At 41.0% G+C, this 26980-nt stretch overlaps 1 protein-coding gene across 1 annotated transcript in view; it reads left to right on the top strand.

Annotated features, from left to right (window-relative positions):
• The window catches only part of Ndfip2 (Nedd4 family interacting protein 2), a 44450-nt gene extending 38120 nt beyond the window's left edge, over positions 1–6330 (top strand). The window contains exons 7-8 of the mRNA XM_075949120.1: positions 2919–3024; positions 4925–6330. Coding sequence (XP_075805235.1) covers positions 2919–3022 — 104 coding nt within the window. The 3' untranslated portion in view covers positions 3023–3024; positions 4925–6330. The remainder of the gene's footprint in view (positions 1–2918; positions 3025–4924) is intronic.
• The last annotated feature ends 20650 nt before the right edge of the window (positions 6331–26980 follow it).

A 26980-nucleotide genomic window follows, 5' to 3' on the forward strand; every position in this document is an offset into this window, starting at 1 on the left:
CCACTCCTGGAGGGCACCACTCCTACAGGGCACCACTCCTGGAGGGCACCACTCCTGGAGGGCACCACTCCTGGAGGGCACCACTCCTGGAGGGCACCACTCCTGGAGGGCACCACTCCTGGAGGGCACCACTCCTACAGGGCACCACTCCTACAGGGCACCACTCCTGGAGGGAGCTCCTAGAGGGAGCTCCTAGGTGGTGTCTTCTAGGTGGAAAAAGCAGAAGCTGTCAGCACAGAGAACTAGAGGCTGAGTAGCAATTAAGCCCTGCAGAATTTGAAAGCTTCAACCTAATTCAAATATTGTTATCTTTAGTAATTATCTTAGGAAACACACGTGCATAATTTTAATGATATTATGCAAGTAGGAGGGTTTGAGCAATCAGTGCTTTCTCTTATTTTTGGATCATGGAAACATTCTTTGTGCTTTTGAAATGTGCCCTTTATTAATCATTAATCTGCCAGTGCAGGGAAAGGCGTCATGCCCAGTGATCACAGCACTTTGGTTTAGTTGTCTTTTTGTAAGGTATGTTTATTATGTTAGTGAAATTTATGACTTTACAATAACACATAGTAATTAAGTTAATTTAACATCATATTATACTTTTGACCCATATTTTAAGTCCTGATTGCCAGTTCATATTTTAATTCTTTTAGATTACAGTAGGTGGCAGTCTTCCTTTAGGTTTTTAGTCGTAGTATTGAAGCTTTAGGGGTTTTTGGGAAAACAAATTGTTGGTGGTCAGATAAGGTCATTAAAGTCTTTCTGTATTATTATAGTGAAATTATTTTAGTGTTGCAACTATGTTGGGGATTGTATTTATATAATGGTTAAGATAGGTTTATATATTGTTAATTCTGTCCTAGCCTCCTGAATTTTTTGCTCTTTGTTGAGTCTTTTATCTAAAAGAGGGGGGAGAAGCTATCAGTTCTATTAAGTATTTAAACATGAAAGTGAGTGAAGTTGGAGAAGATAACGATGGGGCAGAATGCGGGTGACAATCCCTGTTCCCATCAGAGCCAGGATCGCAGATTTAGTTACAGGAGTACGCAGACTTCATCAGGGCTAAAATGCTGCCGTCTCATACTTAAAACGAGCAAAATACAAGTAGGATGCTAAGGGTAGTAGTCACTGAGTGGGTTCTGGGCATGAATGCCTTGTTTTAGAAGACCCTGAGTAGAACAACTATGTTAAAGAGCTAGCAGCTTCATCGACAAAAAAGGGATCTCACAACTAAATTTTATCTGTTATTTTTCAATAGTGCTGTTGTATTTGAAAAAGACAAGACAAACAAACAAACAAACAAACAAACCAGCATTTTTGTTTTTGGCCTGCATCTGGAAGGGAATGAGGGGAGAGTTCCTAGAGAGGAAGTCACAAATGGAGAGTGCTGAGTATAAGAGCAGACGGGACTAGGCTTGATTGAAACTTCCTGCCTCCATTTCCTTACCACATATATGTTCCTTCTCTCCAGTCTGTTACACATGTGCCCCCTGCAGGGCCCTGATTACTGTCTGAGAATTGGGTAAAATTTGTTTTGGATTTGATTTCCAATGAGCAAGCACTTTTCTTCCTTCATCTATGCCTTCTGCTTTTGTTTCTCCCCACAGTTTCTGGTGACAAATTTACTGGAGTTAGGTGCTTTCCAGAAAACAGTATATGTGAATATTTAGAGGCTGGTATGAATAATGTTAATGCTTCTACACTATCTAATACATTCTGTATCTGAAACTCAGAAGCATTTCACAGACATTTTTAGTGAAGTAAGTGGGTAATATATAAAGTACCATTTTGATTAGCAAGCCACCTCAGCTATCCAATCACAGAAATCACTGGAGTGGCTTGTCTCAGTTTTTATTATTAGACTCATATTAGTTAAAAATAAAAACTTAAAAACATACCCATCTTTGTGTGCAGTTTCACAAGTTTAGGCACTTTATATTGTAGAAGACAGGCTTGTTTTTTATCTGCACTCATTTTGTCTGGGAACTTTAAAAATAGACATCTTCATTTGCTCAGTAGTTAGAGTCACCGGAAAGGTTCCTAAAAGGAAAGACTAAAGGGCAAACTGTCTCAGCACTACAACTTCCAACAAGATTCCTTTAAATTTTCTGTTTTTATTTTGTTTAAAGCTTTGTTTTGATTGGTCTTTGGTTTTTCTTTTAAATTTGGTTTTGATTGGGTGGTGGTTGCCAGGGCAGAGGGTAGATGCGAGGAATTGGGGAGATGAGTGGGACCAGAATGGAAGCTAAGTGAAGCATTAGTCAAATCAGTCTTGATCAATAAAAACCAGGGAGTTAGATATGGGCTAGACCTGAAAGATGAAAGACTGGGAGCAGCTGTCAGTTGCTTCCAAAAGGGGTGAGTTCCCGTCTATCCTGCCTCATCCCTTCCTGTCTCCACCTCCCGAGTGCTGGGATTAAAGATGGTTGCCACCACCGCTTGGCTTCTAAGGTTAACTAATGGCTAGCTTCCACCCTCTGATGTCCAGGCAAGCTTTATTTGTCAGAACACAAACAAAATATCACACAACATATGTGAAATCCACAAAGAATAAGTTTTTGTATTTTTTTTAAAAGTAAGATTTCTAGGACTGGGCTTATTTTAAAATACATTAACTTTGCTACTTAGCACGATCATTGCTTGTATATTTCTATGTGACTTTGGATTTTTATAGCTTACCCTGCTTTAATTTTGTTACAGTTATGATTAAGAAATTGAAAGAATTGGAAGAATGTCAATAAAATGTTACTATATTTTATCATGATGGAGCTATCATTATAGTTTAAGATACAATATAGAATGAATGGGATTCTGCAAATTTACTTCCTTGAGCAGAAGAAATCATGTTTATAATTGTCTATTGTCTGTGTGCTCCCCTTATGTTAAGAACATATCTGTTATTCCAATCTTCCTAGGCCTCCTCCTTTTCTTCAGAGGGTTTGTTAATTACCTAAAAGTCAGAAACATGTCTGAAAGTATGGCAGCTGCCCATAGAACAAGGTACTTCTTCTTACTATAGAGGTAAGAAATGTTAATATGATGTTGGTTTATTCACATTATAGGGTCATATTTTCCAGATACATGCTAAATATTTAATATGCACTCATAATTTTTACTTAATATATTTAGTATGCTTTATGTTGGTTGCTATGCACTTAATAGTTTATTGAAATTTAATAAGTTGCATGACCCTCTTAGATAACTTAGATAAAAATCTTTTGAGTTGAATTTTATTAATTTAAATTTTAAAATACAAAATCATAAATGAAAACTATTTCATATTTTCTATATTTTGTGGTGTCATGATCAAGCCTTGTCCTTCACACATGGATCAAGGGAGCATGTTAGCCCTTGCCCTTGGTCTTTTGAGAAGGCTCTTGCTATGTAGTCTTGGCTTGCTTTAAACTCGGGGTGTTCCTAAGTGCTACAGTTATAGGTGCGCACCTCTATGCCCAGAGAAACTTAAATCCTCCTTTCTCAACTTCCTTTAATGCTTTGTCATGGGTGCATTTGAAGTAACTAGCAGCGTAACATTGAAGGCTTTGAAAAGAATGATTTTTATAATAACATACTTACGAAGAAAGGATGGCTATTCTGCAAATGTAGTGCAAGGTTCATGCAGATGTCTGTAGAAAACAAACAAGCAAAAAACCCAGAATGACCCCAGATTTGTGATGAAAAGCACTTTGTCACAAAGTAAGAAAAAAAAATGAGCAGAGAGAACTTGATAGTTACTCAGAGTTTGCAGAAGTTGTGTGTGAAGTCAGCATTTATTAAACAGCCACGGGGTTTCTTCAGATAAAGAGAGCGTATATGTTTTTTACTCAGCTCTCTGTATGTATGGGCTCTGTATCCATGCGCTTAAGCAACCATGGGTTGAAGACAGTTGAAAAGAACTGCATCCATAGTGATCACGCTGTCCCGGCAGTCCAGTGTATTAAATACTGCACAAGTGGAGGTGGCACACACAGGAGAAGATGCCCACGGGTTTGCCTACATGCCATTCCATTTTATTTGTTGATCTTGAGCATCGGAGGAGGTTGAAGTTGGAGGGAGGTCCTGAAACCAACACATTGTAGCTACTGAGAGAGGATTTTACTCCTTGCAAGGAAACTGTGTAGTTTATGATTTGATTATTTACATTTATAGTTTTTGTTACTTATTGTAAGTGCCCCACCCTTCCATGAAGATAGGCAACTAAGGAATGCTGAGATTTAGAGAAGTAGTCTTCCTCGTGGGTGAACCCCTAGTTGGTTATCCAGAGCCAAGTGGTCAGCCTTGAAATTGTACATACAGGTAACACTAAATGGATTGAGCAGGTTATATTTATATCTAACAGTAACAGAGAAAAAGAGGCCTGATTTCAAGAGGGACTTAGGTGAGGGGAATTGGAGAAAGGAAAAGAAAGGAGGAAATGCTTCAATTATATTTTAATTAAAAAGATAAAAATTATACCGTTATTTTTGCTGAAGACTATACATGTAAATATAATGTGTATATAAAGGTTTTTTCTGGATTATATTAAAATATTAGTCTAAGTGTTCCTCAAGATCCCCTATTCCCATAAGATACTAAATTTTCTTTTTAATCGTTAAAATGTCTGTGTGAATAGTGGCACCAAGGATTTGGTAATATTAACAGTATTAAAAGGCAAAAAATATTGCTAACTTGAGCACTGTTCTCTGAGTAATGTGATTATTTTGTGGTTTTAAAGAGTCAGCTATAATGTAAATATTGTAGACTCCATGAAGGTCTTTTATAGAGGCTTTGTGTTTTAGAAAAATATTAAAACACATGGTTATCTTTATCCAAAGACTGTTATATACTTAAATGAAATGCAGCTATAAAATGTGTTTTTACTGTATTATGATTACAAGTATAGCGTAATACATTTTAAGAGTGCCTTTTTCTTTGTCTCCAGACTGCATCAAGCCAACATTCCTTCCTTGTACCAATGTGAACTGTCCACGTCATCTGTAGACCACAGCTTTGCTAGGATAGAAGACTACTGAGAGCAGGAGGAAACTATGAGAGGTGGAGCTTTGAAGTTAAATGACAGGGTGGTTTATGCTTAAAAGCCATTTCTGCTCATTCTTTACTTGTCTGTACTTCATTTATTTTGCACATTTGCATATGTGCCTATTTAAAGATACGCATATACTTGAAAGTCCACAAAGTTGTTGCAAAGTCCAGTCATACTTGGTTAATCAGTGTTTGATAAAATTGGAAGAGTTGAGTGGTAAACACTTCCAGCATGTAAATGCTTCTGACTTGACTGTTAGCATAATAAAAATTACATTATTAATCTTGTCAAATGCTTTAGTTTCTGGCTTAGATTCATCTGGTAATTCCAAACATGAAATATTCTTTGCTATAGATGATGTTTATTAAAACTTGCAGTGTGATTATTAGAAAAGATTTGTCAGATTTTTGAGTATGATATTATTTAGGAAAACTGTAAATAATCATACATAAGTTGCTTTTTACATTCTTTTCTTAGAATTATGTCTAGGTTTCTTTTCATTAATTTTAAATTAAGTAAACTAAATATATAGAAATAAACTTTCTTAAAGATAGAATGGTTTCTAAAGATAGATGAACGCTAAGAAGATGTGAGTATACCAAATGCCCTTTAAAGAAAAAGAAGCTAAGAGGCAATACTAGTTTTAGGGATTTTCAAACAAGAGGCTTAGATTTGAGGATTACTCACCTTAGCAATTCTTACAAGAAGAGATTGAATTAGATCTTATATTTATTTACATCTAAGACAATTTTAAAAATTGATTTATCAAATATATTCTCATTTGCATTTGTCTTTTAGAAAGCCAATAAAAGTATCTTTCAATATTATTGTAATCATTTTTCTTTAAATGCTTAATTTGTTAAACTTAGCAAATAAAATCTTGTTCTGTTAATAGCGCCTTGCTTAATGATTGTAATTTGTAAAAACATAAGCTGAACTGAATAACGGAAAATACATATTTTGATTTTATGAAAATGTATCTGTGCAATATAGGGATGCTGAGTGTCTGTGGTGAGTGCGTGTGGCCATTACTCTGACTGGAACCTGCTTTTACGTCCATAGCTACAATGCTTGGCGTCTTACATGTCGCTGTCTCCTGGGGTTTTCATTTTTATCTTAGCTTTAGAACAGCAGCAGCAAAGATGATAGAAATTACATTACTGCTTACATGTAAAGATTGTCACTTAATATAGCTACAAAGAACATACAAAATTGATTGCTAGACACGGACTAAAAGGTACATCTAACTATTTATGGCCCTTATTCCAGTTTTAAGGAAAAATAAAATTTATAATGTTTTATTACCTCTTTGTATTTCTTGTATTTTATGGTTTTTTTCATTGTTTTTGGTAAATAAAACATGCGTTTTGTTTGCTAATTGAGCCTCCTAAATTGTTTTCCCTAATTCACGTTATTTCTCTCCTTTGTAGAATTTTTCTTGTTGGTTGAAGTCCATGTGCTCCACCCCTTGAAATAAAGTCCTAGCCTGGGGAAGGAGAACAGGGCTGAGCTTTGTTGCCTGCATGGGAGCCTGCACTGGGTAGCACAGAGAACTCACTCTGGGGTTCTGTCGTCTCTGCGTGTTCCTGTAGCTTTAAGTTACAAGGAAACTCAGCTACCAAACAGCAATCCATTACAATTGCATTTTAGTTTTATAGTATCCATATTTTGGTTTTGCATATGTATGTGCCATTTTTGATTCAACATTAGAACATCACATTTTTATTTTGATTTCTCCCTTAAATCTGTAAGTTCAAATGTATATTACATAATCCTCTATAATTTTTCTAGTTCAATCATAGACATAAATCTCATCATCCAAGCAGGATTGCCGACCGAAGTGTGATTTAAAACCTTAGTATTCCTTTTCAGATAAGTGGACTCCCACGCATGTCCTGTCGTTTCCTGTGAGCTTGGACAGCTGTTCTGTTTTGAAAGACCCTTGGCCACATTTACATGATGCCTTAAAGACAGAAAGTCAGGACCCACAGCATCTAAACCATTTTGAGTGAATGTGGACCAGAGCTTGGATGTTAATATAAAAGTATCTTAAGTGATTTTTATTGTATTTGAATAAGCTTGTTATGAGCTGAATAATCCATTTAGATGTAGTTATGCGATCGACTATTTTATAGAAAAATGTGTTTTTCTATGTCGTGCATTAGGATGGCTTTTAAAAATTGAAAGTTAAAATGTGAATCCTGTTATACCAAATTAAACTGAAAGGCTGTACTTCACAGAAAAAAAAAAACTACTAATCTCCAACCAATTATTTTAAGCCCGTCAGATAAATCCCAATTTAGACATGTCTTTGAAGTAGTTCATAAATTTTAGTCATAATCACAGGTATTTTTTTTCTGCTTCTATCCCCCACCCATTTCTTTTTCATCCAGGACCTCATGAAAGCTACCCACTCACTCTACCACTGAACTGTACCTCAAGCTCTGTTTTTATTTTGACATAGGGTCCCGGGATTGTCCCTGAACTCATGCTGTAGTTCAGAACAGCCCTTGAATCTGCCATCCCCCTGCCTCACCTGCACCACGTTTTCAGTTAAAGCTTTTATAACTAGGAGAGTAGAGTTCAAAATGTCCAACTGGAGAAAAAGTCAGGGTTTCTCAACACTTTTTGTCAAAACGGCATTTACTATTTTAAAGGCACAAGGTTGGCGACAGTGAATCTGTTAGTCCTTACTGTGTCTGAGGCCTGCTCAGAACACCTCTGTGATCACAGATCTCAGGGTACACAGTGCTTCTTCTCATACCCCAGAGTCAGGGCGGTGAGATATATGGGCACCTTAAATAAGAATTGGCTACTGTAACTCGCTCCTTTTGAGAGAAAGGACTTGGGGAAGGACAGCAATCAAAATAGGACGTTTAAGTTCTTAAACAGTCATTTTTTTTTTTTGATTTGGAAAAGAGACATAGTAATTTATTTTTAAAAGAAGTTGAATTTGGTTACAGTTTATAATGTTGATAAACAGAGTTTAGAGTTTTTGATTGCTATTGTATCATTTGAATTTATGAGTTAGCCATGAAATATTAGCTTATTATTTTAAGCTATGCTTGATAAAGTTCAGCTATTAGATGATAAGTGCCCTTATGGAAGAAACTTGCTGGCATGTAATTTGTTAATATAGTTTTATAGATGGAATGTCATCTTTTCAGAAACCAGATTAAAGCTCTAAGTTTATTATCACCATCTTGACCTCTGATATGTTTGTCTATCAGACTTCAAGATTTGAGAGAAAAACAACTCTGGTGTGGAATTAGGTTTGCGTGTTGCAGCATTATTTAAACTTCTTGCAGTTTTTTGTCGTTGGTTTTTGTTTTAGGAGATGGGGTTACAGTTTAATACATGCAAGCAAATCAACTTTTTCAAGATAATGTTTTGTTTTTCTATTGTAACAGATAACAGTGCATTTTCATCTCAGTTTGTTTTCAGCTCAACACATGTACCTGCTTCCTCCCCTCCTTCTTCCCCTCCCCCTCCTCCTTTCTTCTTTTGTTGGTATTAGAACAAGACTTAGGGCCTCATGTCTAAGCAAGGTGAGCCCTTTCTCATTGAACTCTATTCCAAGCCCATGCTTTACTGTATGGACGCTTTCAGCCTAGACACATTTTTGTTTTGAAGGTTGTGCTGTTTCTCAAAAACAAATCTACATGATTTCAGTGAAAATCACTTTTTAAAACTCGAGTCCAGGAGCTGCCAAGAGGTTGCAGGATAATGGTGTCTTATGCCAAGCCGGATGGTTTGAATTTGATCCTTAGAACCCATATGGTAGAAAGAGAGAAGCAACTTATAAATTGTTCTGGGACTTTCACAGGCATCTGTGATATGTAGGGCATCATCTGTGTGTGCTCCCACCACCCAGCAAACAAAAACAACCATGCTGGTAACTATAAAGAGCATAGGAAGGGAATCGAGGCTGTTCTTATGTTTATGATGAGCTACCTTTTGTGGTGCTCTTGCTCTCTCTGTCTCTTTGTCTCTGTCTTTCTCTCTCTCACACACACCTTTATCTCTCACCCCCCTCTCTTGTGTGTGTTTTATTAAAGTCATCATGTCAGGACATTAAGAGGCTTCCTTTCTTCACCTGGCTTTATCAGAGAGGAGTCAGTTCAACAAATAAAGTAGCTAACCCAAAGTTCAGATGCAGTCACAAAGGAAGCCACTTCAGCCGGGCGGTGGTGGCGCACGCCTTTAATCCCAGCACTCGGGAGGCAGAGGCAGGCGGATCTCTGTGAGTTCGAGGCCAGCCTGGTCTACCAGAGCTAGTTCCGGGACAGGCACCAAAGCCACAGAGAAACCCTGTCTCGAAAAACAAAACAAAAAAAAAAAGGAAGCCACTTCATTTAGAATATGGCAAGTAGCAAATAACCTTATGAAAAAATATGAATTCTGCAGAGATACATGTGCGGAAATGCATATATTTCTTTCTCACAAAATTTAGGTTGTCAGCCATCTGAATTCTAGAATAGTGGTTAGGTTTGGCTATGAATTGGGCCGTAAAATTCTAATTCCCATCTTGTTCATATATTGAGACCTAAAGATTATTGCTAACAAGTATTGGTGTCACCCTAACAAAAGGAGTTATGATGGAACATGAAGTATTCCTAATAGTCCTAGGTGCAGATTTTTTAACTGAAGATATTTTTTCATGCAATTTATTTCTGATCCCTTGTCCTTATCTCCCAGCTCCTTCTCTCCTCCCCACCCACCCAACTCCTTGCCTCCTTTCCCTCTCTTTAAAGGAAAAATGGACAAAGCCAAAACAATAAAATAAAAGAAAAAGCGGGACACACACACATACACACACACACACACACACACACACACACACACACACACACACACACACTATAATACATAAGCAAAAAACAAGTGAGGTAAGGAGAATGCCCAGTCAAAGCAATCTGAGAGAAAAAGTCTACACAAATGCCCTCCAGTTTGTTCTGTGTTGGCCATCCACTGCTGGACATGGGGCCTGCCCCTAAGTGTGGTTTGTGTTCCTAGTAAGAGTCATTGGAGAAAACTAATTTTTTTTTTCTTTTCAAGTGGTTAACACTTAAAGATAGCTTCTGGGTTGTGGATGAGAGTGTTCACTTCCCCTTTCAGCTCTGGGACCCTGTGCCTGCTTCCATGGCCTCTCTCAAGTTCCTGTGTGCATGAATCCTGCAGTGTTGAGAAGGCTTGTGTCAGTGGGGTCTCCCACACCATGGGCTCTTACAATCTTTCTTGGCCCCTCTTCTGCAGAGTTCCCTGAGAGGAAGGGTTGATGAAGACTTGGGGGAAAAGTACATAGCATTGGTACATTGTATGAAGTTAAAACAGATTTAGTTATGTGTATGTGTGTGTGTTTGCATATATAAGGCTAGGTCCCTGCAGGTGATTGTGAGCTACCCTATGTGGGTGCTCGGATTTGAACTCCTGTCCTCTGGAAGAGCAGCAATGCTCTTAACAGCTATGCCATCTCTCATTGCCAAGAGCTACGAACTTTAATATAAAAACATTTAAAGTATTTAGTAGAGATAATTTAAATACATTTATATTTTATAACTATTTTGAAATTGATTTTTCACCCACTTTAATATGAGAGTTAGAGACTTTGAGAAGACATCTCCCTAATCTTTAGAAACTCCAGGGATGAAATCTTGTGTGAACGGTTCTTACAAGAACTCTCTCCGGGGCTGTGGTTGCAGGTCAAAGTGATATCTTATATGTAATCGATTGGAAGCTCAGCACAGTAAGTCTACCCCAGTGACAGCGCATTCCCCGAGCTGGACATTGTGGGCTGACCCAATGTGCTGTTGCTGGTAGTTCTAGCTCTTTGCATACATATAATAGAAAACTGAAAGCATTAACATATATATATATATATATATGTAAGATTTCAAAGCATATGTAATCAGGTTATAGAAGTTAGGTGTTTTTTGAGGCCCTTCCTTACATCTTCTGGGTCTAGCACTTTCTGGTTTGATATGACATGACTGCAGGGCCAGATGACCAGAGTGGGGCCGTTCTGGCACAGAATGGCAGGTACTTTCTCCAACATCATAAAAAGCACACACAGATCACTCCCTCAGATGTTTTTCTGATGCAGCAAATAGGATTCCTCTCTGCTGGCAGCTTCCTTTCCCCATCCTTGTAGATTACACAGAGAAGTAGCTCTGTGTTGCTGAAAGGCAGGATTTGGTACTGCCCTACAAGTTCAGACATGTTGCTTAACAGAAGCCTCGGGTTTTCTTCCTTATTGGGAAGCACAGTCATGTACCTGGGGTTTCGATGAGATTGAAGTCTTCCCAAGGCCAGTATAAGGACATCAGTACACCAGCCTTTCCTGGGCTGCCTGTTAGCATGACAAACATCTTCAGAAGTTGAAATGCGCTGTTGCAGGATGACATCACATCTACCTGCCCCTTTGGAAATCAAGGTGATTAGGATCGTATTAAACTGTTTATCCCTTTTCTCCAATAGAAGCGGAGTTAAAGCAAACGTTAGTATGACATTTTTCTCTGCTACAGCTGCACATGAAGGTAATGAGGCATTGCAGCCTCAACTGTGAGAGGAGAGGAAGCACACTGATCCTTTCCAGCAGAGGGCCCTATGGCCAGCTCTTCATTTTATGTGAATTATGACCTAACTTTATGGCTGGTGGTTCATGCAAAAATAAGATGGTGCCCTGAAGTCCTGGTTAGGGAGTGAATAGGACATCAAGTTGTTTCTTATTCCCAGGTAAATTCCCTCTGCAGGCTTCTCCTGTCACCAAGGGTAACTTTGGATTTATTCTCAAGAATGCCTGTGGTTTACAATGGAAACGTTTAAACGGCAAGGTAAGTCTGTTAGTCTCTACTGTGATGATGATTTGGGTCCTATAAATACTGTCAAGTGTGCCTCCCTATGGTGCTTGAAGGAATGATGCTTTTACTTGTGTACAGAAACTCATGCCTTTAAAAATAATTGAGCATGTTCAGACAGATGTACGCACCAACACCCACATGCTCACACATACACCCACCGTTGCTCTGAGGAAGTCATTCTCTTTCATGCTATTACAATTTTGATACTCTCAGCCCTAATATCGTTTCTGTCAAAGCCGTGTTGAAATTGTGCTTTGATTATTGACTTTTATGTTGTATTTCAAGTTAGTGTTTTTCTCAGGGCTTACTGCAGAGCTCAGGAAACTCAGTAGATAGATGGTTGGAATCAAGTCTGCTACCAGGGTCTGTGAATACATGGACACTTTCTGACCTTTAGCTCTTAAGTCTAATAGAGGAAGATTTATAAACCAGAAAATATGTTTGTGTTAAGGTAGAAGTAAAACAAAATATGGGTTGGAACAATTGAGCTCTTGGAATATTCTTCAGGTACCTTTTACTTGAAGCAGTGCTAGAACTAAGTGTTAAAAGGGTAGCTAGAACTATGCAGGGAGCTTAGGCATTTCATAATCATTAAATGTTATTACTGCAATTTTTTCTTATTTTTGAAAGATACCACTTTTAGATGTGTGTGTGTGCGCGTGTGTGCGCACCTACAGAGGCCAGAAGATGGGGTTGAGTTCCCTGGAGTTCCAGGCCAATGTAGGTGGTGGTTTTGAAGGACAGTCCCCTGCAAGAGCAGCAATCACTCTTGATAGCCTTGTCATCTCTCCAGCCACTTATTTATATTTTTAATTTGCTTACAAAGTAATGGGTTTCATTTTCATACATAATTTGTTCTTGTTGCTCTTGCTGTCTTCCCATTCGGCACCCCCTTGAGCCCTTTCACCCCAGTATTTTTCTGTTCCTTGCGTTGTGTTTTGCCTCTCTTGATCTTCCCCAGAAGGAAGTAGTTATCTCCAATTCTTATAACACTTCATTTGAGCCTCTTTTTTGTTTGTTTTGTTTTGTTTTCCTAGACAGAGTGGTATGCCTTTGTTGGAGGAAGTGTGTCACTGTGGGAGCGGGCTCTGAGGTTTCCTATGCTCAGGATAGCACAGTGTCTCCAGATGTAAGACTCAACTGCTATACCAGTACCCCATCCAGCGTTATGCTTCCATGCTCCCTGTCATGATAATAATGGACTGAATCTCTGAAATTGTAAGTGAGCCACCCCAATTAAATGTTTTTCTTATAAGATTTATCATGATCATGGTGTCGTTTCATAGCAATAGAAACCCTAAAACATCAAGTTTGATTCTTGTGAGTGAAGGCCCTGTTGTTGGCAGAGATGACCACTCCCTTCCTTTCCCCACTCCACCTCCACTTTCTTGCCCCAGACCCTGTCCTCTGCCCCACTGCAGGATTCATGACCTTGAGATTCACTGGAGTCTATACCATGAAGATCTTGCATTGGTGTTTCCCTAAAATATAACTAGAATGACCACCGTAACTTTGTGTGCTATTTCACCCCCCCCTCCCGAAACACTTGACATACATGCTTCCCCACAGAAGTGTCCTTTCTCGAAGGGTTTATGTTCAGAGAAAAGTGAAGGTAGAAGGCATAGTGCAGTCCTGTAGAGATGTGTTCCTCTGTCTGTTATGGCTCCCGACTTCGAAATTATTGTTCTCTCTAGCCTGAGTTGAACTCAAAGGGTATTTATAATGAAAAGTCTTAGGGTTATTTTTACTTATTTGTTAATAGCAATCCTTCCCCAACACACAGACACACACACCCCTACATACACACCTACACACACACCCCTACACACACACCCCTACATACCTACACACACACACCTACACACACACCCCTACACCCCTACACACACATGCCTACACACACACCCCTACACACACACCCCTACACACCTACACACACATACCTACACACACACACTCACACACACACACCCCTACACACCTACACACACCCCTACACACACCTACACACCTACACACACCCCTACACACACACACCTACACCCCTACATACACACCCCTACACACACACACACACACACACACACACACACACGCACACACTTTTGGCTTTTTGAGATAGGAACTCATTTTTGTTTTGTTTTTAATGACTTACTTGCTACTAGAAGGGTGTGGGAGCACCTTCCTTTTTTTCTTTTTTAATTTCTTGCATGGGCAGGGATTGTAATTAGTGAATCTCCTAATCCCCCTCCAACTTTGATTAGCTCCCTCGGGGGAGGGTCATTTATTTGATGGGTAAATCTTAAATGTGGGTGCTGGAATGAGCTCTCATCTGCTCTTCCTCAAGGAGCTCATAACTCTCAGGTGTTCCTGTTCTCAAGAACAGGCTCTGTCTCTGGAAGTTGGTCCCGTTCTAGGATCGCTTGGGTCAGGGGCCCAACGCTAATATGTATTTTGTTTGGCCGTTTCCTCTAGTCCAGTTTGAGCAGTAGTAGAGTTACTATCTGGCTTTCCACACAGCACTGCTTTGCTATTTCACTTATTAATGGATGCCTTAGGTGGGAACGAAAGGTATCTCAGTTCATGAGAGCTGCTGTTCACCATGTCCCATGACCCATCTTCCATATAGATGACATAAATGCAGTATTTATATGTGATGTCTCAGGGTGATTTTTTATCCTTTTACAAGGTCACCAGGTACTACCTGACTTGTTAATGGAGTACTTAGAAGAAAAGATCACCTGGTGTCTCTTCTAGTGCTTTAACCAATTGAACCAGCACAATAAATTTTTTCTTGGTTGTGTAATTTCCATAGTCATGTGGACTTAGGATGTCCAACATTCAGTCTGTCTCACAGAGCTATTTACACTCTGTTGCTTTTTATGGCAGATGTGCTATGTTGCCGGCAGTGACTTGACTTCCAGATTCACAAATAAGGAAGCGATTTGAATGGGTCTCTTTCTCTGTTCTTCCAGCCCTGTCAAATGGACAGTTTTTCATCCATCTTTTGCTTTGTAGTGTGTGATGACTGTTTTCACTTCTGGCTTGTAAGCGCTCTGGTCTAGTTATGTTTCCTGTTCGCCTTTAAGTTCCTACAAACTATAGCACCTTTATCAAAAAGCCAGTGATTGTGTTGAAGAATAGCAGGGAAAGTGAAGGAATGAAGGGAGAAGGAGGACTAGGAGGGAGGGTAAGAGGAAATCAAGCAATCAGCCTCAAAAATGATGCTAAAGAGATTTAGGAAAAGCCCTGCGGGGATTGTGCTCTAGTCTTGATGCCATGCTAACCATAAACGATGAGCGCTTGTGACAAGAACACAGAAGGAGGAAGTGGGGGGAGGGGACACGATGACACAGAATCCTTTACAGCATCAAGACGCCCTGAGCAACTAGCAGCCAGATGAAAATAAGACATGTATGTTTGGATTTCCTTTCTGGAAATATTGGCAAAGCAAAGTTGGTAAGATTCCTATCGGAAAGATGCCCATTCTAATAAAAGCCAAAACAGATTTTCTTATTTTCCAAATATACATGTCCGCAATTAGCTGTCTGTGTTGACGGAAACTCAGCATCTCCATCCTGAGTGGACGGGGCTGCTCATGGGCCACATGAGTTTGCATGGATATTGAAAATTAAAAACTAGAAGATGACATCATTACGTAAAGGAAAAATAATAGCCTGCTGACTCCATAATGCATTTTACATCCGTCTGTGCCTGACTCTGAAGCTCCTTCCCATTCACACATCTATAAAACTGCATGAGGAATTAAGTGTTTGATTTTACAGTCAAGTTTTCTTCTCTTATTCATGAGAAGAAAGAGGGAAGAAAAGACTTGCTTTATTTATTTAAGGGTAATGATGGAATACCCATTGAGTGATTAGATGGGTCTGTGAAGGAGAAATGCTTCTGCTGGGCGCTTGTGCCCACCCAGGATGGCCTATAAAACCCTCACCGCTGTTCTCAGGACCAGCCTGCGTGAATTCACCATATAAACTTTTAATGAGTGACCTATTTGCCTGACTCCCATCCAGATTAGCAAACACACATTGATAGAACTCCAAATGCCTTTTCCTTTGTAACTTCTTTTCCCCTGTGTGTTCAGAACCCAGATTACAGTGAAATCACACAGCACCATCAAGTGCTGGAAGAAATATTTTGATACATTACACATTTGCTTTTGGATTGACTGTTGGACATTGCATGTTTAAAAATATTTTACTGATGCCATTTTTTTCACATCCCCTGTATTCAAGTTCTCAAGTCCATATAGGATTGTGTTCCATGGTTTAAGAAAATACGCTGTAACCTCTGTCGGGTTTTTAAATGTTAACCAAAACCTTCCCACTGAATTTTAGAGGCTTCGCAGTATTGAGGTATTCATGAACATACAGGCATCTCTAAGTGGACTCAGTGGGTCTTGAAGTGCACAAAACGAGTGAGGGAAAGTTGAGGAACTAGGGGAGAAGTTGGAAGGAAGCGAATGGAGTGGTTTTGATCAAAACATATACACATTTTAAGATTTTCAAAAAGAAAGGATTATTAAAAAAGAAAGAGTGACACGACATAATGAACCTTGTAAACAACAAGAAGAGAGCTGTGGTCTATTATATTTGATTGAAATTAATAAGCAATTAGAATACACTCATGGCTCTGAGGCAATTTTTAAAGATAATTTTACAAATAAAGGCGATGTCTTACTTCATCTTGTCCACCCAGCGTGAAGCCACTTAAACTTTAATGGTATTTCCTTCCTATTGTTTGCCTTTCCTCTGGAATTTGCATATAAGATGTAAATTAGATTAAAATCTGAATGAGGATGGAAATATGAAAACATTGCTCTCTGTGTACTTAGTTACTAGCCGGTTGTGATTACAACAGTCCCCAAGTGTGCATATTTAGGAGAAAGGGGAGGACAGTGGAACGGGGATGTTTCTTTCTGTCATTGTCCCTTAGATACTTCTCAATTACTGAAGCCTCCACCAAACAATGGAAGTATAGTCTGTGTAATTAAAGCTGTAAGGCTCTGACGGAAAGCCGTTCTTTTTTTATAGGCTCTTTAAAGACTATGAACAATAATCTCCAATGAGAAACTGACATACTCCTAAGCTTAGAAAATGTCAGGGGTCTTTTTAAAAATTCCATCAAAATTCAGCGGTATTTTATAAACATTGAAAGAAAAAAGAAACCAGCATAACCCCATTATGTTGGTACAATTTTCATGTTGGTGTGTTTCTCCACATCTTGACCACATGCACAGTTATTGTTAGTTTTGTGGCAAACTTGTATTCTCTTTTAACAGAGTTTTATCCTAAATCTGATTTTTATACAATTGTCATAATTATCATTTGGAAGAGTTTTAATAATCTCATTTATGGGAATTTATCACATGGAAAGAATTCAGCAGAAGGAAAAAATACTCCATAAAGATGTTCATGGCAGCATTACGCATGGAAATAAAGAAGTGAATGCAGTCATTGTCCAGCAGCGGTAAATCAGGGCCTATAAACGGGATGGAGCATGGCATTAGCACTTTCAGCAGTAGCCAGAGAGTGGAGATTCTAATCGTGGCTCTTGGGCTGCTCAGGGGGCTCGAATGGTCCAGCTGAGGTTCGCAGGAGGGTGAGTCATGGTCCAGCTCTGCCTCTTATGCCCCTTCTAAAATGCCTCACTTGGCAGAACGAGAAGAACAAGTGAGTGCAGGAGGTCCAGGAGACAACTGCTCCTTGACATTTAGCACAAAATGAAAGGGAATTCCACCCCCTCCACATGGGCCTCAATGGAGACTTGCTGGCAAGCCATGATGGCACTCTCCACCCCTACTTCCAGGTTTTGTTGTTGTTGCTGTTGTTTTGTTTTTAAAGAACTAGTATGCAGCTCTGCCTGGGGTCACTTGATTTTGAAAACTAGATTAGGAAAAGGTAATTTGATTAGTAAAGGGGTTAGCACTGGTGTAGAAGAAACGAAGAGTTCCCTGATGTGGACCAGAGTTTTCAGCTCCCTGCAAGGCACTCAAACTGCAGCTGTTTTGATGGAAAGAGCCATGGCTGTGATGAACGTGTAGGGTATCTTTACGGGTCTGATATGTGTTCATACACGGGCGGGTGAGTTGTCCAGGCTGTGATGAACGTGCAGGGTTTCTTTACTGGTCTGATGTGTGTTTGTACACGGGTGGGTGAGTTGTCCAGGCAGAACTGCTACTTCGGCTTGTTACTCCACCGGGAATATGTTTAAGAAATATTTTCATTAATGCCATTAATGAGGACTCTCAGAATCAGTCACGCCTCCCCAGTGAAGATGAACCAGTGTGTTGTAAATACCTTGGCTAGTCACTGGCACAGAATTAGTAATTGTTCCTGTTCATGTATATATGGCAGTAAAAGGAGCAGACTTCCGTTTTTAATGTCATACTTATTTTGAAATAAAGTACCAAAATAATTTTAATTTTTTGGTGCAATGAGATAATGGCCCTAAGTATGAATGCTCATGTCCTTTCCTGGTCTTTCTCCTGATTCCTGACTACTCACCCCCTCGTTAGGCACAGCTGACTCCAGCAGATCTCAGCACAGAGCCATTATAATAGCTATCCAAAGCGTGACATGAAAGGATATAACTGACCAAAAAGCTCATGTTCAGCTTCAAATTCTCAAGCATATGTTTGAGATTCAGGATAAGGATAACCAATGAAGGGAAAAGGTATTTTGCTTTATAAAAAAAAAAAAAGGTTTCAAAATTTAGTACCTTGGTTAACTGAAATATCAAAATATGCTATGAACAAGAGGCATAGAAGACTGGATAGAAAGAGGGTTTCCACCCACAAGCTAGGGGAAAAGGCTAGTAAAGGAAAGCCATGGTTGATGAAAGACTTCTAGCACAGACCTGAAGATATGTGCTGTGGGACAATGACTGTGTACCCAGTCACTTACATTTAATAAAATGCTGATTGGCCAGTGGCCAGACAGGAAGTAGAGGAAACCAGGCAGGAAGTAGAGGAAACCAGGCAGGAAGTAGAGGCAGGGCAATGAAAACAGGAGAATTCTGGGAAGAGGAAAGACTCAATAGTCATCACCCAGACACAGAGAAAGCAAGATGAGAATGCCTTGCTGATAAAAGCTACCAAGCCACATGACTAACACAGACAAGAATTATGGGCCAATATAAGTTTTAAGTGTTACTAAGTCTGAGCTAATAGGCCAGCCAGTTTATGATTAATGTAGATCTCTGTGTGTTTCTTTGGGACTGAATGGCTGTAGGACTGGGTGGGACAGAAACCTCTGTCAACAGATATGGGACTCTATCACAGCCTCAGTGCTAAGTTCTTGGATGGGCTCTGGGAGGAGATGAGAGTCCACAGTTCCCTTTTGCCATGGTACAGGCATGGTTCTGGACAAGGCAGTAGGGAAAGCAGTTAAACCTTGCTCTGCCCTTAAGATGGTCACAGAAACACACACACACACACACACACACACACAGAGAGAGAGAGAGAGAGAGAGAGAGAGAGAGAGAGAGAGAGAGAGAGAGAGAGAGAGAAGAGAGAGAACATCATCATCCAGAACATCATCATCCAGGGGTTCAGGAAAGAGTTTTTAGACCGGCAGAGCTCTGAGGTTTATACAAAGTTGACCCAGAGGAACTGTCCAGTTTATCTGGTAGTGGTAGGTATTGGAATGGATCGTTGTCCTGCATTAGAGACCAGCAAGAGGAAGGACAAACAGAAAATGTCGGTATGCATGGATAACAATGGTCTCTGGTGCCCTTTGATACTAATCCCTGGGTGTTGTATAGATCTGTTTGTGTTGTAGATGCCACCTTGCAGAAATCAAAAAGAGGTTAAAGAAAAATTTCATAACTGTCTCGAGAAGTTATGCTTGACTAGCATTAATTTGTTATCATTCGTGGAAAAAATTCATGTGGAGATAGAAACTACTTTCATAGTCTGAGTTTGTAGACTATGAGATCAAGTCTGTTATGTAACTATCAGTCTAGGAACTGTGTCAAAAATCACATCATGCCTTACATATTCAAATCAAATGCCAGTGAATACCCATGTATGAAAGCTTAACCATCGGCAGCCTTTGCTGGGGAAAAGTTTCCAATGTATATATTAATCTCATCATGATTTACTAACCACATTAGGGGGTGTCTTATTTTTCTACTTCTATGGTAAGATGCTATGACCAAGACCATTTATAAAAGAAAACATTTCATTCGGGGATCACAGTTGCAGAGGGTTAGAGTCTGTGACCGTCATGGTGGGAAGCAAAGCAGCAGGCACGTACGGCACTGGAGCAGTAGGTGAGATCTTACGTTTTGATCCCCAAGCAGGAAACAAAGAAAGAGAGGCTGGAAATGACACTGGGTGTTTAAACCTCACAGCCCACCCCCTATGACACACCTCCTCCAACAAGGCCAGATGCCCTAATCTTTCCTAAACAGTTCTGCCACATATGGACCGAGCATTCAAACATATGAGTCTATTTCCATTCAAGCCACAACTGGGAGAAATCTCATTTTTACTGCAAGAATATTCTTACAGTGTTGACACATACCAACGGTGTTATTATAATATTTTTTTTTCTTCTTCTTTTCTTTTTTGGTTTTTCGAGACATGGTTTCTCTGTGGCTTTGGAGCCTGTCCTGGAACTAGCTCTGTAGACCAGGCTGGTCTCGAACTCACAGAGATCCGCCTACCTCTGCCTCCCGAGTGCTGGGATTAAAGGCGTGCGCCACCATCGCCCGGCTATAATTTTATCAGAGAAAAAAATATTGTAACATAAAATCAATTTTTGAATGAATAACTATTTTAAAAAATACAGGGCCTTGATCTGTAGCCTAGTATAGCTGTGGACTCAATGGTAATTTTTCTGTTTCAATTTCCCAAGACTTTAAATTTAAATGATAATATTGACTCAGAAAGCTATTAGATAGAACTTTTTTTTTTCTCCCACTTCCAGGAAAATGTATGTCCTAAACACTGAGTTTGGCTGTTGCTTTGACCCCTTATCTAAGAAGGAGTCACCAGGGAAGTCTAAAGACAACAGAGGAAACAAAACCAGAGAAACTAGAGGAAGGCTTAGCCCTGGACACTCACTACTGCTGTAGAGAAACAGCTGGAAAAACAAGCGTAAAACCTGTTCACCCTGTCAAAGTCAGCCTGTGACCGACATACTAGAGACTTTTCGTGTTCCAGAATCCGCTCACGCAATCTCACGTAGAAGTGGGACGCCTTATCCTCAGTCAGCGCAGCTCGGCTCACCAAAAGCATTCCAGCGTCTCAGAGTAGTCAACCGGCCTAATTAGTTACCTCAGACTGTTTCCTTTTTCCTCTGTCAGTTTTTATTAAGGCCCACACACTTGAAGTGTTATAACTTCCGTGTGTGAAGGGCATCACCGGGCACAGATGTGTCATTGTATCCTGTTGTTCAGTGTGAGAACAGCTGAAGGCGCAGTGGCTTCCCTTTCATCTACCTTCACCACAAGGGAACTTCTGAACTTTGTCACCTTGTTGCTTTTATTGAAAACATTGTATTTTAGTGTGTGCTCCATTGATGCTGCTGTGACAGACTACCCCACCCCCTTAATCAGTATATTAGCATTCTACCTGCTTGGTGCCCTCCTACAGTGCCCCCTTGTGGAAGACGGCAGAAGGACAAGGAACAACCAGCTCCTTTTGCTGTGCTCCTCCTGAGGACAGTGATGTCATTCACAAGGAAGGGACCTTCATGGCCTGGCCACCTTTCAAGGTCCCATCTTTTAATACTGACACAATGACAACACCAGAGACTGGAATGATGACACATTTAAACCTTACTATTCCATCCATGCTCCCCCAAATTAACGTCTCCCATATAAAATACATTCATTCCATCTTTAACAGCCCCCAAGGTCTTAACCCAACTCATTGTAGGAACTACTCAAAAGCTTCCAGATCAGAGCCTCATGTAAACATCATCTAATGCAGAAAAGGAGGAGACGCAAGGCATCAGCCATGCTCAGGTAAATTCCCCTCCAGCAGTGACCTGGGACATCAAACAAGTTGTGTGGTTTTGAGATACAAGGATTGTACAGGTAAGGGAAAGACAGGCTTACAAGCTGGGACTTGCTGGTCAGGCAGTCTGGCCAATGGGTAAATTCTGGGTTCAGTGAGAGACTCCATCTCAAAAAGAAGGTAGAGAGTTACTTAGGAAAACGCCTGTTGATCTCTGACTTGCACATACGTGTGCACATGTGTCCCTTAACAGGTACACAGATGAATACACGCACACACACACATAGAAAGAGGAAAGATACATGACTACCATTAGGGAGTTGCATGCCACCTTCTGAAGGCAATAGCTTTTTCTTTTCTTTTATTTCCTTTTTTTTTTAAACATAGAAGACTTGTCTTTTCCACCCTGGAAAATGGGTTTAAATACCCAACTCTACCACTACACTCTGACCTTTGCTAAGCCCTTAACCTTGACTGGATTGTTTCCTTAAATTCTGTCTTCATAGAATGTTTTTCCTTTTGAGATAGGGTCTTGTTTTGTAGTCCATCATGGTTTAAAATGTGCAGTCCTTCTGCCTCTGCCTCCCCAGTGCCCGGATTAAAATCATGTGCTGCCCCGCTCAGCTCCGAAAACACTTTAAGATCTAATAAACGAAACATTTTGTTCTTTATTAACTATGGCTCTATGGGAGTCTTGGTGATTAGCGTTCTTAGTTCTGATTTCTTGACCCCTTGAGAGCAGCTCAGTGAGGCCGCCTTGGGTGCCTGTTTTCTTCTATGACACAGTGTAGCTGATGCTCAGAAGGGGGCTATGGCCTACGTGGATGGGTGCTTTCGGCTGTGGGGATGTACCTTCCTGCTAAAGTAGGGAGTACCGTATTGCTTTAAATGTCTTTCCTACCTGCTGGCAGAGCAGCTCATCAAGACTGATTGCTGCGTTTAGGATTGCCCAGTACACGCTGTTTGAAGGCAGCTAAGCCGGGGAAAGGCGTGAGGGAAAGAGGGCTCTCCTTAGCCAGGTGACAGGATCAGAGCGGGCATTCGGAAGCATCTCTGTCCTATGATCTCAGGAGCTGCCTCCTTCCCCAGGGTTTGCTTCAACTGTGCTTTCGAGTCTTCTTGGTTTCAGTTCTGTGCACGCGCGTGAACTGACACGGCAGGCTGGAATGACGCTGCCTGTGGAAGGGACGTGAGAGTCAGGTTGGAACAAAGCACATGCGTGTTTCTTGCAGAGGACGTGGAGCTTGTTGACTGGAAGCTTGCCTGCCAGAACAAGATCCTTCTGCGCACAGCAGAAACAGTCTGCCATTGTCTCCAGGGATAAAACAGTGCCAAGAAAACATGAAAACTCCAGCCAAGAGGAGGAACGCTGCATTAACCGCTTCGTCGCCGAAAGGGATTGTGGGAAAGGAGAGACAGAACAAAAATCCTCTCCTTGTTTTTTTGTCTTCAAATGTGCATGTCATACAAATGCGGTGCCCAAAGGTCTACTTAAAGGGAGCGAATGAGTACCTCCCCGTGGAGGTGCTTGTGAGGTTAGAACTCTCTCATTCTGGGGGTTTCAATGCCGCCAGGGGAGAGGGCCTCTTGCGGCCTCATTTATGCTGGCCTTGGCTCCAGATATTATTACCCCAGGGAAAGTGGCAGGCCAGGCCTAGGGGAAAGACAGGAGAGAGTGCGTGACTCTCAGGACACCTTAAGGGTAGGGCACGAACTGCAATGTCTACAGAGGAAATTGGGGAAAGTGAAGTGGGAGAAAAATCCTAAGAAAGTGGGCTGATTAAGGTCTTGGGAAGATTTACCTTAATTTTAAGTTTTGGCCTCTTTTCCCCCAGTCTCTGATGAAAAACAAGAGAGGAATATCAGTGGAATTGATGTGACTACACTCATTTCCTTCAGTCTGGTCGGCACCATGACTCCTAGATTGGACTCGGATTCTCCTATCTTCCACCTTTATTAGCTCCTCTCTAAACCTCTTAGATGTACAGCTTCAAGCACTGAGCAGTAAGTAGTTCAGAGTTCCAGAAGTCTGGGGAAAGCCTGGATTTGTGAAACAGTCAAGAAGGAGTGAAGAAATGTTTCTGTGGGTTGGGTGTGGCGCCGAGTGCCTGTACTCTCAACCGTAGGGAGGTAGGGACTGGAGGATCAGGGGTTCAAGTCTATCCTCAGCTACATAGTGAGTTTGAGTCCAACCTGGGCTATAAAGATCCTGTCTCAATAAACCAAACCAAACCAAACCAACAAACGAGGTACAGGTGTGACCGGTTCCACAAAGGGACTGACTGGGGAGATGAATCCGCAGATAAAGTGCTTGCTTCCCAAGTGTGAGGGCCTGAGTTCAGATCCCCAACACCCACGTTAAAAGCTGGGAGTGGCCCGGCGGTGGTGGCGCACGCCTTTAATCCCAGCACTCGGGAGGCAGAGGCAGGTGGATCTCTGTGAGTTCGAGACCAGCCTGGTCTACAAGAACTAGTTCCAGGACAGGCTCCAAAACCACAGAGAAACCCTGTCTCAAAAAAAACCAAAAAAAAAAAAAAAAAAAAAAAAGCTGGGAGTGGTGGTGTCATGGTCAGATCCTCTTGTATGACAGATCACCTGGGAGATGGAGAAAAGGAGGCCCTGTTTGAAAACTAGGTCCTATTTATTTTACTAGGTCAGCTCCTAGTGTGTTTCTTTATTCCCCATCTTTAGTTCTCACTCTAGATGTGTCTGGTGTACCCCCAAAGATAGGATAGCATGGCGGTCCAAGGTCTGAGTGGATGGCTTTGTCGCAGAGAGAATGTTAGTTAGCTTCTGGATACAAGAGAAGGTTAGCTTCATTCAGAGAGCAAACCACTGGAACTGTGTCTAGGTCTTAGAGGTGTCCATGCTTTGAGGTTTACCTTCATGCCTATGTAGAGTGCAGAAAATCTCAACCCCTGGAACTGTGTTTCTTAAACATTGACCCAGGCTAGTGGTGGTGGCAGGTGCCTTTGATCCCAGCACTCAGGAAGCAGAGGCAGGTGGATCTCTGTGAGTTCAAGTCCAGCCTGGTCTACAGAGCGAGGGTCAGGACAGCCAGGGCTACACAGAGAAACCCTGTCTCAAAAAACAAACACAATCTTTCCAGTTCAGTGTGGTAGCCAGCAGCTCTCTTTAGTGCACCAGTCTCTCGGCAGATGCTCTGGGATCTGCCTCTCCACTTTTAGGCTGACCCAGAAACAATGACTATCTCAATAAGAAAAGCAGCTTGCAGTGTCAGGCTTATTTTCTTATGTTTCTCCTCCCCACAAGATTTTTGACATTTTTGGCTTTTATGATTATGATTATTATTATTGGTCCCTTGATAAGTTTGAACTCCTGAGAGTTTTCTTCTGCCCCAGGAGCATATCAGAAGCTTTGCTTGGCTTCTTTGCATCATTTCCTGCCCATCTTTTCGACCTCTGCACCTGGGCTTGGTAACAAACCTTCTCTCACAGACCTTGACACTCTCAAGTTTGTGACTGTTTTCAGCATTCTTTGGGGATGTTGGTAGTTCCTGTGTGCCGCCAGCTCTGGCTTCCTACAGCTAGGAGTCTTACACCTGGCCGTAGACTTGGTGTGCTATGAACGCCAAAGTGAAATTCTGCTTCTGGTAGTACCACAGATGGAAATGCTTTCCAGTTTTGCAACGGACTGAACATCCTGAATTCCTGTGTTGAATTTGAACCTGCAAAGTGATAGCATTAAGAGGTAAGACCTTCAGACGGCCGTTTGGCCACGAGAGCACAGTGCTCATAACCAATGACTAAACATTAATTAATTAATTAATGACTAACCCTTAATGGGGTTAGTGACCACGTAATAGGGAGTCATGGAGATTTTTTGGCCTTCCTGTTATGCACAGGCGCAGAGAGAAGACGGACATCTGTAAACCAGGAAGGAGCCCTCCTTACACCAATCTGACAGTGCCTGTAGGATTATGAGAGAAAGGCCTGTGTTTATGTCACCTGGTCTTAGGGATTCTGTTACAGGAACTAGGAAAGATCACCTTGTTTTGAACCTTTAGTTTCAACCTTAAGAACTAAAATTGCACTTGATTTACTTCTCCTCTAGTTTAATGGAATGGGACTCTCCTAGGATTATGTATGCGATTCTAATGGACAGCCTGTCCTGCTGGCTTTTCGTGTGGTGACGGACGACATCAGTGCTCTAGAATAACTGGGGACTTGATGAATGTTTTCCCATGTCAGGGTAAGGTATCCCCTCACTGGGACTCCAGCTGCATCATTCAGGGTGTCTGCCAGATGGACACTTCCTGCCTGAGACAGGATAGACCATCTGGGCCTCTCCTGAGGCAAATGGGAGAGAAAGCCAAAAGACAGATCACTTCCGTTTCTTCATCTGCGAAATGAACAAGATGACTCCAGAGACTGCCCAAGTCCCTCCTGGACTTGATTGTATGAGAATTTGTTGAGGAACCCAACCTTTATTGTCCTTTTCAAAGATAGTGTCGTATCTGCCCTGTGTTTTCAGCCTCCTCAGGAACTCTCTGTGGTAGGGAGTCTTTAGTCTGTTGTTCATTCTTGTACAGATTTGCTAACCCAGCTCAGGGAGAGTGAAGACCATCACCCAGATTCTTTTAGTTGAAGATTTATTTTCTGTCAAACAGGGGAATCTATCTCCCTAAGCAGGGTGTGAGAAAATAGTATCAAACACAGGAGAAGGTGGGATTTCTATTAGTGTGGGTTTTCAAGGGTTTTTGATTACAAAGAAACTTGGCACAACACTCTAAAATTATTTGGTAGAACATTTTATCAGGGTGGAGGTTAGGATACAGGGTGTGACATGTCAAGTTCTAGAAAATGGGTCAAGACCGGATCAAATCCAATTTTTACAGAAAACAAGAACGAATTTACTACGCCCTTGTAACAAGACGACTTTTCATGTTAAGGAGGAATCAGGCTGGTCCATGAATTCTCTTCACCACTGTGTTAGTATCTCCTAAGGCTGATGTAACAAATTACCACATAGTGGGTGGGCTAAGGCAAAGGAAATTAAGATGGAAGAGACAGCTCAGCAGTTAAGAATATATGTTCTTTAGAGGACCTGGTTTCAATCCCAACACCCACATGGTGGTTCACAACTTCT

Source organism: Microtus pennsylvanicus, chromosome 15, assembly GCF_037038515.1.
Source record: "Microtus pennsylvanicus isolate mMicPen1 chromosome 15, mMicPen1.hap1, whole genome shotgun sequence".
NCBI lineage: Eukaryota > Metazoa > Chordata > Mammalia > Rodentia > Cricetidae > Microtus > Microtus pennsylvanicus.